General features: G+C 37.4%; 1 protein-coding gene across 6 annotated transcripts in view; it reads left to right on the top strand.

Moving 5' to 3' along the window:
* Positions 1-15895, top strand: part of LRP1B (LDL receptor related protein 1B) — a 671639-nt gene that overhangs the window by 376266 nt on the left and 279478 nt on the right. For all 6 annotated transcript variants that reach the window (XM_027900055.1, XM_027900058.1, XM_027900056.1 and 3 more), the window contains exon 6: positions 9294-9456. In XM_027900055.1, the coding sequence (XP_027755856.1) occupies positions 9294-9456 (163 nt within the window). The remainder of the gene's footprint in view (positions 1-9293; positions 9457-15895) is intronic.

A 15895-nucleotide genomic window follows, 5' to 3' on the forward strand; every position in this document is an offset into this window, starting at 1 on the left:
TTTTTTTTTTTTTTTTTTTTTTTTTTTTTTTTTTTTTTTTTTTTTTTTTTTTTTTTTTTTTTTTTTTTTTTTTTTTTTTTTTTTTTTTAAAAGTGTGTCAGTGGTGCCAATATTTTGAATCTAGGCAGTTGTCTGCTTTGTGGATTGGGTCACATTAAAAAAAAAAAAATAACAGCCTTCTCCTCAAAGTTTACTATTTTAATATTGAAGACATGTAATAAATGGATGAAAAAAAGAAAAGGACAGAGAGAATGAAAGGGAGGATGAGGAAGTGATTATATGGTATGTACTTGTTACAGTCACTTGTTTGTAGATGGGAAGGAGTTTATTTGTTTGTTTTGCTCAAACTATAATACGAAGCAAATTATTTTTGTAGGTGCTGTACAGCGGTTTCAGTGCCTTGCAGAAGTTGCAGCATGCTGATGGCATCAGGTGGTGGCAATGATTTCTCTGTTAGAGGGAAGGGAAAAAATCAAGGAAACAGCTTAATGTCCCCAATATAAGAAGCAATTTCTTTTTCTCTCCTTAGCAACCCTAAAAAAGAGGCTATCTCATCTAGTAAGGTACATGATGTGGTTTTGTTTCTGAGATATTATGTGGAACAATGAGGTGTATGTTTGCTAACTGTGCAAGTTGTGTTTTATATTATTGAAGTTATTTTAAAATTTTCTAGTATTCTCTAAGTCCTCATTCTCAGACTGGATTTGAATTAGACTTAGTTTGCAGATTTTAGTTATATTATAAGCAAATTCAATTTATTTTAGCCATGTGGGTTGTTTTTTGGGAGGTTTGTTTGTTTGTTTTTGAAAATTTAGTATCTTCTCCTTTTCCCCTAATATCTTTGTGATGAAGACAAACATTTTTGTGCCCAATATGAATATGTCTGTAAAACAGAATAAAATACTCTGTGGCCAGTATTATCTCCTGATTAAAAATGAATGTAATAATGCCCTTTGGGGAAAAGAAACAGATTGATTTATAGCACTAGGTCCTGTCATGTCCTGCATATTCCGATTGTCTAGACCACATATTCCTAATAACAACTATAGTGGGCTCCAAAGGAAATTACCCTACAAAATTATGACCTGCATTTTACCTGCAACAAGCTACAGCATGCTCTGGATCCCATGAATAACAAATGTTACCTTCTACAAAACACGTGCAGTGTGAGTTTCCTTTGTTCCCCAACCCATTCTTTAGGAGCTGTCAAAGATAATTCACTTCTACATTATCCCCCGAAAAGCACCATTAAAACCCCATTGCTTACCCCTGCCATTATACTGCTCAAACTTTCTCTGGAAGTCATTTTCCTCAAGTACTTTATATTGTGAAGGTAACTCTACTTATTGACATATCTTTAAAACTGTAATAGTCTACTGCTTAGCATCTTGACAGGAAAGCGTTTAAGTGACCTTATTTTTTGTGTGAGATGATGGTTTATGGAGCTCATAATCCATGCAGGGGGCAGTCCTAGGGAGGTGGGAGGTTGCACACTCTTGGGTTTGCTGGGAGGTGGTTAAATGAGGCAAGTGTCACAGCCTAATGCTGCCACGTGCAGCTCTCTGAGGCCACGTGCTTGATGGGATGCCTATTGTAGCTGAATTATGCCTTAATTTTAACTGTGGGTGACTTAACTGCTTTGAAGTAAATAACTGGGTTTGATTTACAGTCTCTACAGATTTATAAGAAGCTTTTGAATGTGCAGCTAAAAAAAAAAATAGTGCTGTTATAGCTATGTACCTCTATAAATCTGTCTTTATTGTTCAGCATGTGCGTGGCTACTGGGACCCCATTATAAGTTTACAATCACCGGGCAATGTTCTTGAAGATCAGTAATGCACAAATTAGGGATGTTATGGTTTTCAACTATTCTTACTTGTTTTTGACATGAGAGTGATGTAAGAAAATTCACTCTCTCTAAAAACTCTTTAACAGTCAGGATTGAAAGACAGGGCCATTCAAAAGGACCTTATTTCACTGTTTCAGACTTTTTCCTTGCTCATTTAAGCTGTTGGCGTCACAACCAGCTCTGTGACGCAAGACTCACTAACAGAAAACTTCATTCATCTTACCCATTCCAGAAACTGGATGCATTTTGTGATAGAATCATTCTATAACACATGTAAAATAAGAAATATGCTAAAGACTCTAGGAACAGAATTTGCCACCCTGCTGTAAAGTTCCAGGGAAAGACACAAGCAGACCAGGGGTCCACCATCATCACATTTCCTCTGAGTGCTCTGTGAACAGAGGGGTTTGTTAGAAGAGGAAAATATGAGGGGTTTTTTGTTGTTTTTTTTTCCCCTATAAATCCCAGGATTCCCCATGGAGGGAGTAAGTTCGCTGTTAAACCCACATTTCTCTCTCATCTTTCTCTCTCATCGTCTGCTCAATATTCAATCTCAGCCAATGCAGGCTCACAGGATCACAGAATGCTTTGGGTATAAAGAGACTTTAAAGTCCATGTCATTCCAACCCCCTGCCATGGGCAGGAACACCTTCCACTAGACCAGGTTGCTCAGAGCTTCATCCAACCTGGCCTTGAACACTTCCAGGGACGGGGCATCCACAGCTTCCCTGGGCAACCAGTGCCAGTGTTTTACCACCCTCATTTAAAAAAACTTCTTACTTATATCTGTATTTTGAGCTGAGCAGTAAATTTGCATGGGGATCTGCTGCACTGCTAAAGAGGCCTCAAAACTGGTGTCTGTGGCCTTACCTTGTGATTAGTGCTTAATTCACAGCTCTGAGGACTGACAGGGAGCTTGTAGGACAGACCATGTCATGGCCTTCACAGCATCATTTGAAAGATACAGAACTGCTAAATTTAAAAACTCCTCACCTGTAGGAAGCTTCAGGCCTTGGATCTTCCTGGTGGATGGGGCTGCACCCAGTAGAAGGATAAAAGTCTGATTTTAAACAGAGTGAGGAGTGTTCATATAGAATAAATCATAGATTCACGGAATCACAGAATGGTTTGGGTTGGAAGGGACCTTAAAGACCATCTCATTCCAAACCCCTACCATGGGCAGGGACACCTTCTACTAGACCAGGCTGCTCCAAGCCTTGTCCAACCTGGCCTTGGACACTTCCAGGGATGGAGCAGCAATGGCTTCTCTGGAACCTGTGCCAGGGCCTCACCAAAACCCAAGGTGTTCTCTTCTGTACCTGTCTGGAAGCCAAAGTCCTGGATCCCTGAGTGACAGAATAGACCACATCTTTGAGAGACTCAGTGTCTCTGTGAGCTATCAGGATGCTTTCATTAAGTGCTCATAATATTTAGATTAGGTTCATATTTTTGAAAATCCTTCAGACTGGGGAGACTGCTATTGTCTCAGTGTTCACATTCATAGGTTTTTAACACAGTATCTCCTAATATGCTGTGGGGATGGAAGAAAGCCAACAACATTTTTGTCAGTAACCTAATTTGTTGAAATTGAAATTATGTTACTCAGCAAAAAAGTGGGAAAGCTTTCTTTTCTTTTGAGGAACCTGAAGTCTGGATGCTTTAAATTGCTTATTTAAATTCAGTATGGTTTAGGTTCTGCACTGTGCTTTTAAGAAACCATATCTGAGAAGGCTGATTTAATTCAGAGGAATCAGATATTCGAGGACGAGTCACCTGAAAAAGATGGATGGATATTTTCCATTTGATTTTTCATTTTTCAACACATGCAATAATCACTCCGGACATGGCTGTTAAAAGTTTAGACAACAGTGTATCCAACTTATTGAATTGTGACATCTTTAATAAAAATCATAGTTTGTAAATGGCATTGCAGACATAATTATGGCAAATTGCTGTCAGCAGCAGGGACACAGAGAAATCTATGCCAGCTTAAGTTTCCCAAGCCACAGTGTCAGTATAAGGTTGTCTGGGCTGCTAATTAGGAACATTACTCTCAGAAGGGGCACAGCAAAGGCAGTGCTGCAAGAAGATTTCACAGCCTGGCATTTATGTGTGTTTTAACTACTATTTAACTGGTCTCACTGGATACTGGAGAAAAAGAAAGGTTTGCTGGTCCTGGTCTTGTTCTTAACTTGGCTTTTTACTCATGTGGAGGCAGAAAGTCTATCTCCTATTACTGTTGTTCTTTGAAATAAAATTTGATTATTCTTTTATAAATAGTTTTATCTTCTTTTTGTTCTAAATAAATAGTAATTAAACTAAGTCTGGTTATGCCTGCTGGCACTGATATTACTTCTCTACCTTAGACAGTTCACAAAAACTCATCTGCTAAAATCCCAGCTTTCAGTCAAAAGATTAAAGCAGCTTCCTACTCATGGAGCGCTAAAATGGATATATGTGGAAAAAAAGAGAAACCCTGAAGATTGAGAAAATATAGGGAAAGGCAAGATGTCTCAAGTATCTTGGCCTATTTTTTATGTTATCTCATTTTTTATTATTTTGGCTTCCAGATATATATCTATACATATATATCTCTCTACATATATATATATATACACATATATATGCGCACACACACACATATGTATGTGTTTTAACCTTTGTTTCAGTCTCACCCTCTTTTGTCTCATCAGGAAACACTTGATCACACCTTGTATCGCACCACCACTGGGGACTGTGCTGACACCTTCCTTGTGTGAGGATGCTCACTGCAGGAATGTTAAGCTCCTGAAAGTTTTATTTCAACTTCTCCAAAGCATTTATTCCCCAAGCATATAGCCAGCATTCCAAACAACAGTTTCACCCTCCTTAAAATTGCCCACTTTCTAGAAAATAAATTAAACAAATGGCTCTTTGCAGAACTATCTATGACAGCACTGAGCTGCTTTTTGCAAAGTGGAAAGATATACCTGCCAGTTTTTAAACCACTGCCCCTTCTCTCACCTCCCTTAAGCAAGCCCAGAATGAAATTCCTCAGTGGAAGTTTGGATTGGTACATTCATTCAGAAGAGATATGCGTGGGTTATGGAAGAAAAAACAGTCAATCAAAATTACCAAAATAATTTTTTCTTTAAGATATTTTTTTTTCAAAAAGAAAAAAAACACCAAGCATTTTTTGTGAAAAAAGAAATATTACTTAGAAGCATTTTCTAATATATGTTAAAAATATTCATTTATTTAGGGAAAATGCAAGAAAATATATATATAAAGGACATGCATTGATAGGACAAGGAGTAATGGCTTAGATTGGAACAAGATGATTTTTAAGGTCCCTTCCAACCCATTCTAGGATTCTATGATAATAAATATTATATGATAATACGATAATATAATATAATGTAGATATAATATAGATAATATATATAATCAATATAAACTGTGCTGAAAGAGAAAGGATGATACCTGGTTCCAATCTTCCATACTAACTTGCAATGAAATGGTAGCACACACCTTGAAGTGTTGACTAAATTTCCATTTCAATCATGTTCAGAACAAGGCAGATGGAGAGTGTACTGAGCACTTTTAATTTTAATTATATTTCATCCAAAATTGTTCACTCAGAAGTGTCTGAAAAAGACTTCATCAGTTCCTATGAACTCCACTGGGTAGTTTGCTTAGATCAGTTAAAAAACAAGGAATGTTTATACTGAAGTGTATAACTGGAAAAAGCTTCATAATTTTTGTTTCTAGTCTTTCTCCAATATGTGGGGAAAAATGAAATCTGTTAACATAATACTGATTTTAATAGATGGCACATATACAGAATGCTCACTTACAACAGTAATATAAATATAAGAACATGTCACTGCTTTTCCCTTTCTTCTGCTCTCTGAAGTCTTGTGCGAGTCTTGATTCGAAATGGAAATAAATGTAGCAATTCCTACAGTACAAGATGTATGTTTGAAAATCAAAGTGAAAGAAGACAGTCATTCTCTATGGCTCTGGTTTGTATAAAATATGTTTTGGCCATAAGACATTTCCAGTACCCTTTGAAGATTTAGCCACCCTCATATGAAATTGCTGTTTTCTCTAAAGGTCTAATAATATTTGTGTGTATAAAAGAAATAGGAAAAGTTTACTTCCAGCCATACTTTTGCTGGTGCCCACGGTCTACATAATGTCATTAAGTGGAGTAGAATTTCAACTATATGATGTCTTAACTATTCTTTATGGAGTCCTTCAGAGGAAATCCTAGTTTTTTAGAAAGTAATAAAGGAAGGATGATCACATTTGACAGAAATGCTCCAAGGAAACTGTTATTAATATAGGAAAGAACCCTCAAAAATTTATAGAAGATTGCTCAGAATAAATATGTGTGGGGAAACATCTCTTTTTAGGAACTTCTGAAACTGTGTGGATGAAAGAAAAAAAAAAGATTAATTACTTTTAAAGATGTGAGTGGACTAGACATCTGCACATAGTGGGATTTATATATGAATTCAGAAATAGGCATGAAAATAATTCAGTAACTTCTTGAGTGCAAGAGTTTTATATATATATATATATATATATATATATATATATATATAAAGTCCCCAGTGCAACCAAACCCTTATCTCCATGGTATACAGCACATGCAACTTGTGTGATAACTGAGGAGCCTTTCACAGCAGCTTAAAGCACAGCTGCCAGCAAACCCATGGAGATTAAACTGTGATTCATAGCACTTGTTATCTGCTGAGTGGATTTTTCATGCAGAATATAATTTGATGGGGGGAGTGGACTCGGACAATTCTTTCTAAACTCCCCCTGTGATTAAGTGGATGTGCCCAATGCTCTGCAGAGGGCATGGTACAAAGAAGACAAAACCCAAACCGGATCAATGGTATCTTCAATCCTACAAATGCTGCTGTGTGTTTGGTGTCCAGGTTAATTACTAGATGACAGTGATGTACTGCCCTAGAAGATCTATTTTTTAGAGAAGTGTTATTTGCATGGTAGGGCACCTCTCTGAAGAAGTCTATTCTTCTTCTGAAGAAAAGTAATGTGAATTAATGTACTGGTTTTTTTGTTTTTTTTTTTTTTTTCTGGAAACTCTGTGCTTAAGTCTTGAAACCTGGCATGATTTGGAATGAGCAGCTTTACAAGGAATACAGTTGTAATGAGCCCAAGTCTCTCAAATAACCTGTGCTGCTGGGACCTCCATGCCCTTCCCAAAGACATCCTGCTGGGAAAGGGAAATTGGGTAAATAGGTGTTAAGAGCTACCAATGCTTTTTGACACAAAGGTTATGGTGTGAGGTTGCTTTAGGATGTCTCACTTTTCCTGGACTGCTAAGCATTCACAGTTTTAACTATCAGATGCAAATCCCTAATATGAGCTTGAATTAATTATTCTTTTTTCCCATTAAAAAAAGAACAACCTAATTATTCTTGTTTTCCATTAAAAAACCCTGTTTTGTGCAGTTTCTTCCGGTATGTTGATGAATAACTAAGGAAAGAATAGAGCAAACATTTTATGACTGTGAGTATTGTTATGTTAACAGATCTGTGTGTGATATGCCTTTCATGTCTATATCACATTTATCTAAAAATAGCTACTTTTCCCTCACAGTAAGAAGAAATCAGCATCTTCCTCCAGCAGGCTGCTACTTAACCTTACTCCTTTTCACCCACTTCCCAATGTACAGCAATCTTCTAAGGCTCTCATTGCAGGAACTTAATTACTAGTTTTATTTCTACAAATGCTTAAAATTGAATCCCTTTTACACCTTTCATTCTTTATATGCTTTCTGAAATGCTTCTATTACGTGGAAGCTTATCTGCAATTTCCAAAAGTCTCACTGAATCGATGAGCCATAAACTTTTCATTCCATGAATCCAACTTCAGAAAATGGTAAGCAGACACATGGAAAATGCTTAAACTGTTACTGATTTCCAGAGGCACAGAGTTTTGTTTTGTGTTTTTTTCCTGATATTTTTAAAAGCACATCCCATGTTTTGTTTGGACAAAGTAAAAAAAAAATCCAAGTTTTCCTTATTATTGTCTAAAATATATCAGTGCTCACACATGTCTCTCAATGCACTTGGCATTGGCCTCCTTTTTGAGGTTGGGTACAGGGATAAATGGAGTATTTCTTTATTCTGGCTCAGCAGATCTTTGTAATAAGAGCTCAAAGAAGGGAAAGGGCACAATATTCACTTTGAATTAAAAGGAAAATGAAGAGAGAAGAGACAGCAGTGACCTTTGTAATGGGCTGGCTGAGGTGGAATACACCTGGTATTCCTGGTATTTCATTGAGTAAATCTTATTTACCCTCACTTTGAAGGACAAGACGAATCTCCGTGTCTACTTTAAGTATTTAGCAGGTGCATGACTCACAAGGCCTTAGTTATTGTCAAAAACATAAAGCCTCCAATCATTGTTAGTCAAGTTTACTTTATATTTTCCAGTGCAGCATTGACATGATGGGAACAACAGTTTTGTGTGGGAAACAAACCTAAATATTCCACATCAGAGGGCTGATAGAAATACAGAAACTGAAAGTAAAAAAAAAAAACCCTACTGTGTGACATGATAGTTTATCACATCTGGCTTCTCTCATCATGACAGAATCTCCAAACAGGGTCTTGAATCCTGTCAACAAGAATAGGAAAAAAAGGAATATTAAAGTTAAATTAAATTGGTAAAGTTATGTTCTTTGCTGTTCTTGATACTTTTGCTTACTGTGACAGCACAGCTGTGCATGGACGGGTCAGTTGGCTTATAGGGAAAACATGGAATTTTTAAGTCATTAACAAAAAATGTCTCCAGGATCCCACAAGGAAAAGAACTGACAGTTGGTTGGGTGGCTGAGAAGCTACCACAGCATACAGGGAAGGGAAAACTGCATAGCTGTTAGTAAATATCTCTATATGAGTACCCCACAGATATTTACCTCAATGCTATTTATTGTGGTGGTTAAATCAGTAACCTGGTGGCATCCCCACGGTGTAACAGACATCCTAGGACACCAACTTCAGCACTTGTGTGGCTTCAGAGCTGCCTTCCCTCTGCAATCTTCTACCATCACCATTTCAGACTTCTGTTTCACAGATGCACCATCATTCACTGATGTTACTTCTAAATATGCCCTGAAAAAAACCACAACGACAAACTTTAAAATATTTAACAGAACTCCAAACAAATGTGTATCTGTCACGCCACTGAAGTTGCAATCAGACTTCCGTGCTTAAAAAGGAAAAAATTCTCTCCAACCACTATTTGTGTACTGAGAATTGGATTCCTTATAATATACCATCTAATGCATGTAAAACAGCTGGAGCTCTTTAAGTGAGCAGAGCATCTGCTCAGTGAAGCAGCTGGCAGCCAGTTATTTGTATTGCAATTGCACTCCTGAGCTTCTTTTTCTTTTTTTTTTTTTTTTTTTTTTTTTTTTTGGCAGATGTACAGCAGATAGCAATCGACTGGATCACGGGCAATTTTTACTTCGTGGATCATGTCAGTGACAGGATCTTTGTCTGCAGCCAGAACGGGTCAGTGTGTGTCACCCTCATCGAGCTGGATCTCAATAACCCCAAGGCCATAGCTGTTGATCCAACATCAGGGTAAGGTTACTTATCTCATTAGCATTTTTTTTTTACATGCTGCATGCTTGCCTGTGACTAAATATACTTTCTGTTTTGTTCAGGTGTTTCAAAACCTATTTTTTCTCTGCTGTATTGAGTTACTTGTGTAGTTGCTATAATAAAACAATAAGATGTAGTGAACTTGGAGCAAATAGTTTACTATAATTGCAATATTAATTGCAACATGTGCCTTGTAACGTCTCAAAATGGAATTCAGACTGAAAAAACAATTGCATCCCTATATATCATAAGATTTGCTTTTGCCATTGCTTTTCAGCAAGTTGTGTTTCTAAGTAGAGTATGTGGAAAAGGAACTTTTAAAGGATTTTTGTGCTGTATCCCTTCAGTTGCATGAATATTGAAAATGGGTTTAACAAGTTTGTTTACAAAAAAAAGTGGAAGAATTTTTACTCTGTTTTAGAGGTCAACTATAATGGTAAAACTACATTGTATTTGCTGTTTCTCTTCCATAGAAACATTCAACGTCACTTGGGAATAAAACTTTGCTTAAAATGCAGGGTACTGAAAGTTCTCCATTCTATAACATCCACCAGCTGGGAAAGGTTTTCAAGTAAACTAAGTAAAAGCATAACTAAATAGGAATAGGAATAAGAATAGGATCAAGTTAATTTAAAAACTAAATTTTGGTGAGGATTTTCAAGCTGGGATTTTATCTTGGTTTTATTAGTCAGTAAGTACTTTAGACTGAAATGCCTGGTGGAATATGTCCTAAGCTGCCATAAGCCCCTTCTCAATAAATACAAAAATATTTACTGTAGAACAGCTTGTCATCCATATGCGGACTTTTGTCACTCTTTATTTAAAGCCTGACCGAATATTAAGATGTATTATCACAATGACTTAAATTCTGACAGGAACAGCTTGCCTGTAAAGTTTACAAAGAAGTTTGGTAGTGCAATTCGTGAGTAGAGCTGTATTTCTCTCTGCAGCAGATGGTAAGTTTGACTTGATCTGACTACAGAGTTGTTTTAAAAGAAAAATAAAAATTCATGTAGAAATTGATTTTCTGCAAGCTCTGGCCTGAAAGAACTTGAAGCTTTCAAATTTGCCAACAGCAGCCTCTTTTCTATATGTTTGCTTGTACATTCTTAGCTGGGTTTACTGCATGAACCCAAACCCTGTCATTAGCTAATCTTATCTGTCAGGGATGGATGAGTTATATCCAAGCCTTTGGTGAGGAGAGATGGAACAGAAAACGAGAGGCTGTTTTCCTTCAATTGTTACCTGCTGGCTACAAACCATTCTTAGTCAGAGAGTTGCCTTTTTCAGTGTCATATATGAGAGGAATAGTGGCTATTTGAAGTAGATATAAGTGCTGGCCTGTAGGAAAGGCCAGGAGTGATTATGTTATTTTACAGTGTGGTTATTCATAAGCAATATCCATTCATTTTGTGGTGGAAACACTGGGTGGAAAATTTTCTCAGAATACATGGTTTGTGTGATTGCAGAAGTTTTTTTATTAGTTTTTATTGGCAGTTTTATTAATAATCTGATGTGTTTTTTTTAATCAAATATCTAACATACTGATAAGCTCCAACTTATATATAAATTCTGCTGGGTTTTGTCTGGGTTTTGATACAGAATCCAAACAGAAAATCAAAAAGCATTCTGGCTATTTAAAAATGTTTTGATCCCTTTTTTTTTTTGTTGTTCTTTTTCTTCTTTCTTTTTTCTTTTTTATTTTTTTCAACTTTAGTTCTTTTTTCTTCCTCTGGTCTTTGGTCTTCTTATTATTTCACACTGACAGTAGTTGAGAATAATTTTTGTTACAAAGTGTTAGTGTGACATTGCTGTCTGGGTAACTTGCTGGTTTTATTTCATTTTAAAAATCACAAAAGCATCCATACTAAAAAATATATTGCAAGCTGAGCTCTGAATGAGTTGCATGAAAGTGTGTGTGCAGCAGCTTCTTAAGGAACTTATGTTTATACAATGAAAGCATACGATTATACACCTATTTTTTTGGTAGGGCGGTTGAAGCCCAGGTTGTTCTGGGAGGTTTTATCTCCTGCAAAAATTAAATATTAAGGTATTAAATGTAAGGTATTTGCTCCTGTCACATGTAATACTTTCCTGGTGTGGTCAGTGTCCCTGATGTTCTTCTATAAGCTGAAGGTGTGCTCACACACAGGAGACCATTTCCTATATTAGGAAATTCAGAATGCCATCACAATCCCTTATACCTATGATAAACTTCCTGTAGCAGCACAGGGTCAAGCCCTGCTATTCTTGCATGTTCATGTCTGTGCTGTTTGTGTTTAGTTGTTTTGTGAACCAGAAACTCTGATTTTATCCATAAAACAACTAAAGCGCTGGTGGAAAATGTCTTCATTCCAAACAGTTCGCCTCGTAGCACTCGGGAATATATTTTTTGATTTGTTAATTTTACATCTCTGTGCCTTCAAGTTTTGATAGGCGTTTGGTGCTGATGGTTTTATATATTCTTCTGTGAGCTTACAATGGAACTCGAGCTACTAAGCTTCTTTCATATCATACAGGGAATGAAAGAACTTTTGCTATTCTTCTGAAACTGAACTTGAAATAGAGAAAATGAAGACTCTGCTATTCACACAGCTCTTGCAGAAGCAAGTTTATGTGTCTAATCTAAGTATGTTCCTTTGGTAGGATTTCAGTACTTTTATCAACCTGAACTGTGTTTGATGTTTTGATTATTCCAGACTATATTCCAGATACCTACCAGAAAAATCCCCCCCTCTACCAATGAACTTACCCAGCTGAAGGTTTTGCAGTACTGATTATCTGTTACATCGCCTAATTTTAAGTTAAGAGTAGCACAGTGTAAGTATCAGGAGACTATAACCAGGGGCAAAGGATATGTTTCCACTGATCACTGTGAGTTCTTCAGAGCCCAAGCTTGTCAGTGAAACATGGATTGAAGAAAAAGCTAGAACAGGGTTAGTAGGAAATAAAGTGGCAATCAGAAACAGATAGGGAGAATAAATAGTTTTGTGATAATATTTTATCTATCAAATCCCTTTGAAGTAAGATGTTCGGCTCCATATGTCTGTAGTTCATAGTTTTGATAAATTTTAATATGGGACTTCTTGTCTTCAGTGGTCAAGAAACAGAAGAGATTACTTTTGCTGGTCCTTGAAATTGCTGTCAAATTGATGATGGTGCTTATGACTGTCACATGAAACAAATATGAGCTGAGTTAGAATGAGTTTATCTCTAGCTAAGGTCTTCAGTAGGTCTGCTGTACTCATGGGGAATGGATTTTAAAGGATTCCAGCTAGTTTGGCAACGAGTGTGCATATTCATGAGACTTTGATCACCACACACCGATGATAGGGAAGGTAACACATTTAAAACTCACAAGAGGATAGATCAGATTTAGGTTCTCTCCCAGCTCTGCCACAACCAGCTAAATGTCTATACACAAAGCATTTTACTTTTTTTATGACTCTGCATCTCCGTATATCTAATAGGAAGCATAAAATAGCTCAAGCTATCTGATATTTGAATGCATTCAGGAACATTAGGAATTAATATTGTAGAATGCAGTTCTAACTGTATACATCTACATATTTATGCTCTAAATATGTCTACTTCATTACCTTCAGTGTTCAAGGTAAATTGTTGTCTTCCACTGCACCACAATGGCAATGGAGAATATATGGCAACATTTTAAAAGGGAAAAATGCCTTGGAGTAAGGGGATGCTGCAGCTGAAATGCTGAGTCCTGATTGTACTGCTTAGACATTTAATATACATGGAGTAATATAAATACCAGAGTCTCTTAATTTCTCCTCATATCCATTTTCTGTTTTCTTTAGGAATGCCAGGAAATGGTAAAAGGCAGGAATAGAGGTTAGGGCTGCAGTCTCAGGGCTACTGCCGGTTCCAGAAACCAGCAGCTTGTACTGATGGCTCTGATGCTGTTTGGGATGCTGATCATAATTTTTACTATATTTCACAGGCTTATGGAAAGAGATGAACTTTAAGGAGAATGTTTGAAATGCAGAGGGTATTGATCTATCACCCACTTACAAAACTTTCCAAACATAAGGAGGTGTGTGGATAAAGGGCACATAGGGTGAGATTACAAAGAGGATGTGCAGATCAAAGCTGGCACGTGGAAGGATACATGGAGCAGTGTGGAGCAGTACTGGGAGTGAGGAAACGGGTTAGACACCTGAAACTCTACAGAGTCATAAGAGAATCCCAGAATGCTTTGGGTTGGAAGAAACTTTAAAGATCCCCTCATTCCAACCTCCATGGGCAGCGGCTCCTTCCGTTAGCCCAGATTGCTCCAAGCCCTGTCCTGGCCTTGAACACTTTCAGGGATGGGGCTGCCCAGGACAGCCTGTGCCAGGTCCTCACTACCCTCACAGGGAAGAATTTCTTCCTGATATCCATCAACTCCATGTCTGTCGTGTGCTGAGGACCCCAGAGCTGGACACAGCACTGCAGGTGGGGTCTCACCAGAGCAGAGCAGTGGGGCAGAATCACCTCCCTTGACCTCCTGGCCATGCTCATTTTGATGGAGCAGAGGACACATTTGGCTTTCTGGGCTGTCAGGTCGGTGTAAAAACAAGGTGTATTGAGAGGGGGAAGAGGATGATGAAGAGAAGAATTGGAGGGGATGTCCAATTAGAACCTGAAGTCATTGAAACTTGTAACTACAATTTAAAAGTTACATTAGTAACAAAGGGGAGAAAAGACTTACTGCTTTACAAAAGAGATTTGTAAAAGGAGAAAGCTCACATTTTAATACTGCAACAGTGTGTGTCATGTAAATATTTGAATAAATCTTTTAATCGGCTTTTCCTTCTGCTGTGGTGTAGAAATAAAAAAAAAACCACGAGCTCCGCTTATTTCTTTCACACAACATTTGTAAATGCATACAAGAAGAGATTGTGATATGATGATGTTTGAAGAACAACAGCTATTAATGTGTCATGGTGTTATGTAGCACTTCTTGGTATTGTTAATAAGTCAGGGAAAAAAACAACTACACAACAGTGAAAAAATTTATTCTGTTGCCTTTTAAGTCTGTAATAGCAATCAGTTGATACCTTTGTGATTCACAAAGAGGAGCAAGGGAAATGGGAGGAGAATAAACAGCTTAAGTTTTCCACTTCATCATCTCAAGAATTTGTTCTGAGGAAAAAATATGAAAGTATTATGCCGTTAACTCCTCTTGGATTCTAAGGATTCTAAGCACAGATTTTTCTGTGGCTCAAATGAAAGCCACAGTATGAAAATAATAATGATAATTAAAAATACATAACTATATTTTTGAAACACAGTGGGAAAATTTGCCTCAGTCTAAAATTTCAGAAAACAGGAGGAGGGAAGGGGTAAGACAACATTATGAAGTGCAGCCTTTGCTATAACAACAGAGCAGCTGCTTTAAAATACCATACTGCAGAGATCTAGGAAAAAAAATAAATATAAGAAAGAGTTTTTACTGGACTTTAAAGATTTTATTTTTAGTTTTAAATTTATTCTGCTTCTGAAATAATTCTGGTAGAGGTAAGAGGAAGAAGTCGGGGGTTGGTTGTGTCATCCAGACCAATTAGCTGCTACTGCAAATGTTCACACTCAAACTGTGTGTGATTGCCCTCGTGGGATGTTTGCATTTATTGGACAGACCAAAATGCAATGTAAGGTCCACTGAGCAGTTTGCACTAAAAGGTCAAGGGAATGGGAAAAGTTGTATACATTACTGAACGAAAAGTTTCCTTACTAGAGAGCCATGCACAGGAGGTAGTGCCTGGGGTGTGGATGGAATGAGGATGGAAAACAGCCCTTAACAGGTCAAAGAGATGGAAGATATAAATAGAATGAGTTTTGGGCTGACAACTCAAGCTGTTTGGTATTGTGGGAAGACATGTAAGCCAGTAAGAGCTATCCTACTTGGTGGGATTTTAGACAAGGGCAAAGTCTCTGATGGAATGTTTGATGGGGCAGAACCCACGAGCAACTCTGAAAGCCTGTATTACAAACCCCACAATAGCCAGGAAAGAGCAGGTCAGCTGGTGAGAGGGTGGAGAGAGACTGTTTTTCAAAACAATTGTATTTTTCTTATTTTCTGTGCCTGTGTCTTTCAAAAAGTCAAATCATAAATGCACCGTATTTTAGACACAATGAGCAGAGCTTGCATTCACCTTATATTTGCTTTAAGTATGACGTAAGGTGAATGGAGGGGTAGGAAAACAGGCTTGCAGAGTAAAGCACGATCTCCCAGTGTCCCATTTAGCCTGACTAATGAAGGGGTCCCCGTGTCTGGGCTTTGGAAGGATGTGGCATTTTGCTTCGTGGCTTTTCTGAGACAGAAACTGGAGAGGGTTTATGATGCCCCAGGGGTTGCTCTGGTAGGCAGAGAGAAAGAAAAAAGTCTTCAACCTGACCTGGCAGAATGCCCTGACAG

Source organism: Empidonax traillii, unplaced genomic scaffold (assembly GCF_003031625.1).
Source record: "Empidonax traillii isolate 1590-97213 ecotype Southwest subspecies unplaced genomic scaffold, ASM303162v1 scaffold702:size1046427, whole genome shotgun sequence".
Taxonomy (NCBI): Eukaryota; Metazoa; Chordata; class Aves; order Passeriformes; family Tyrannidae; genus Empidonax; species Empidonax traillii.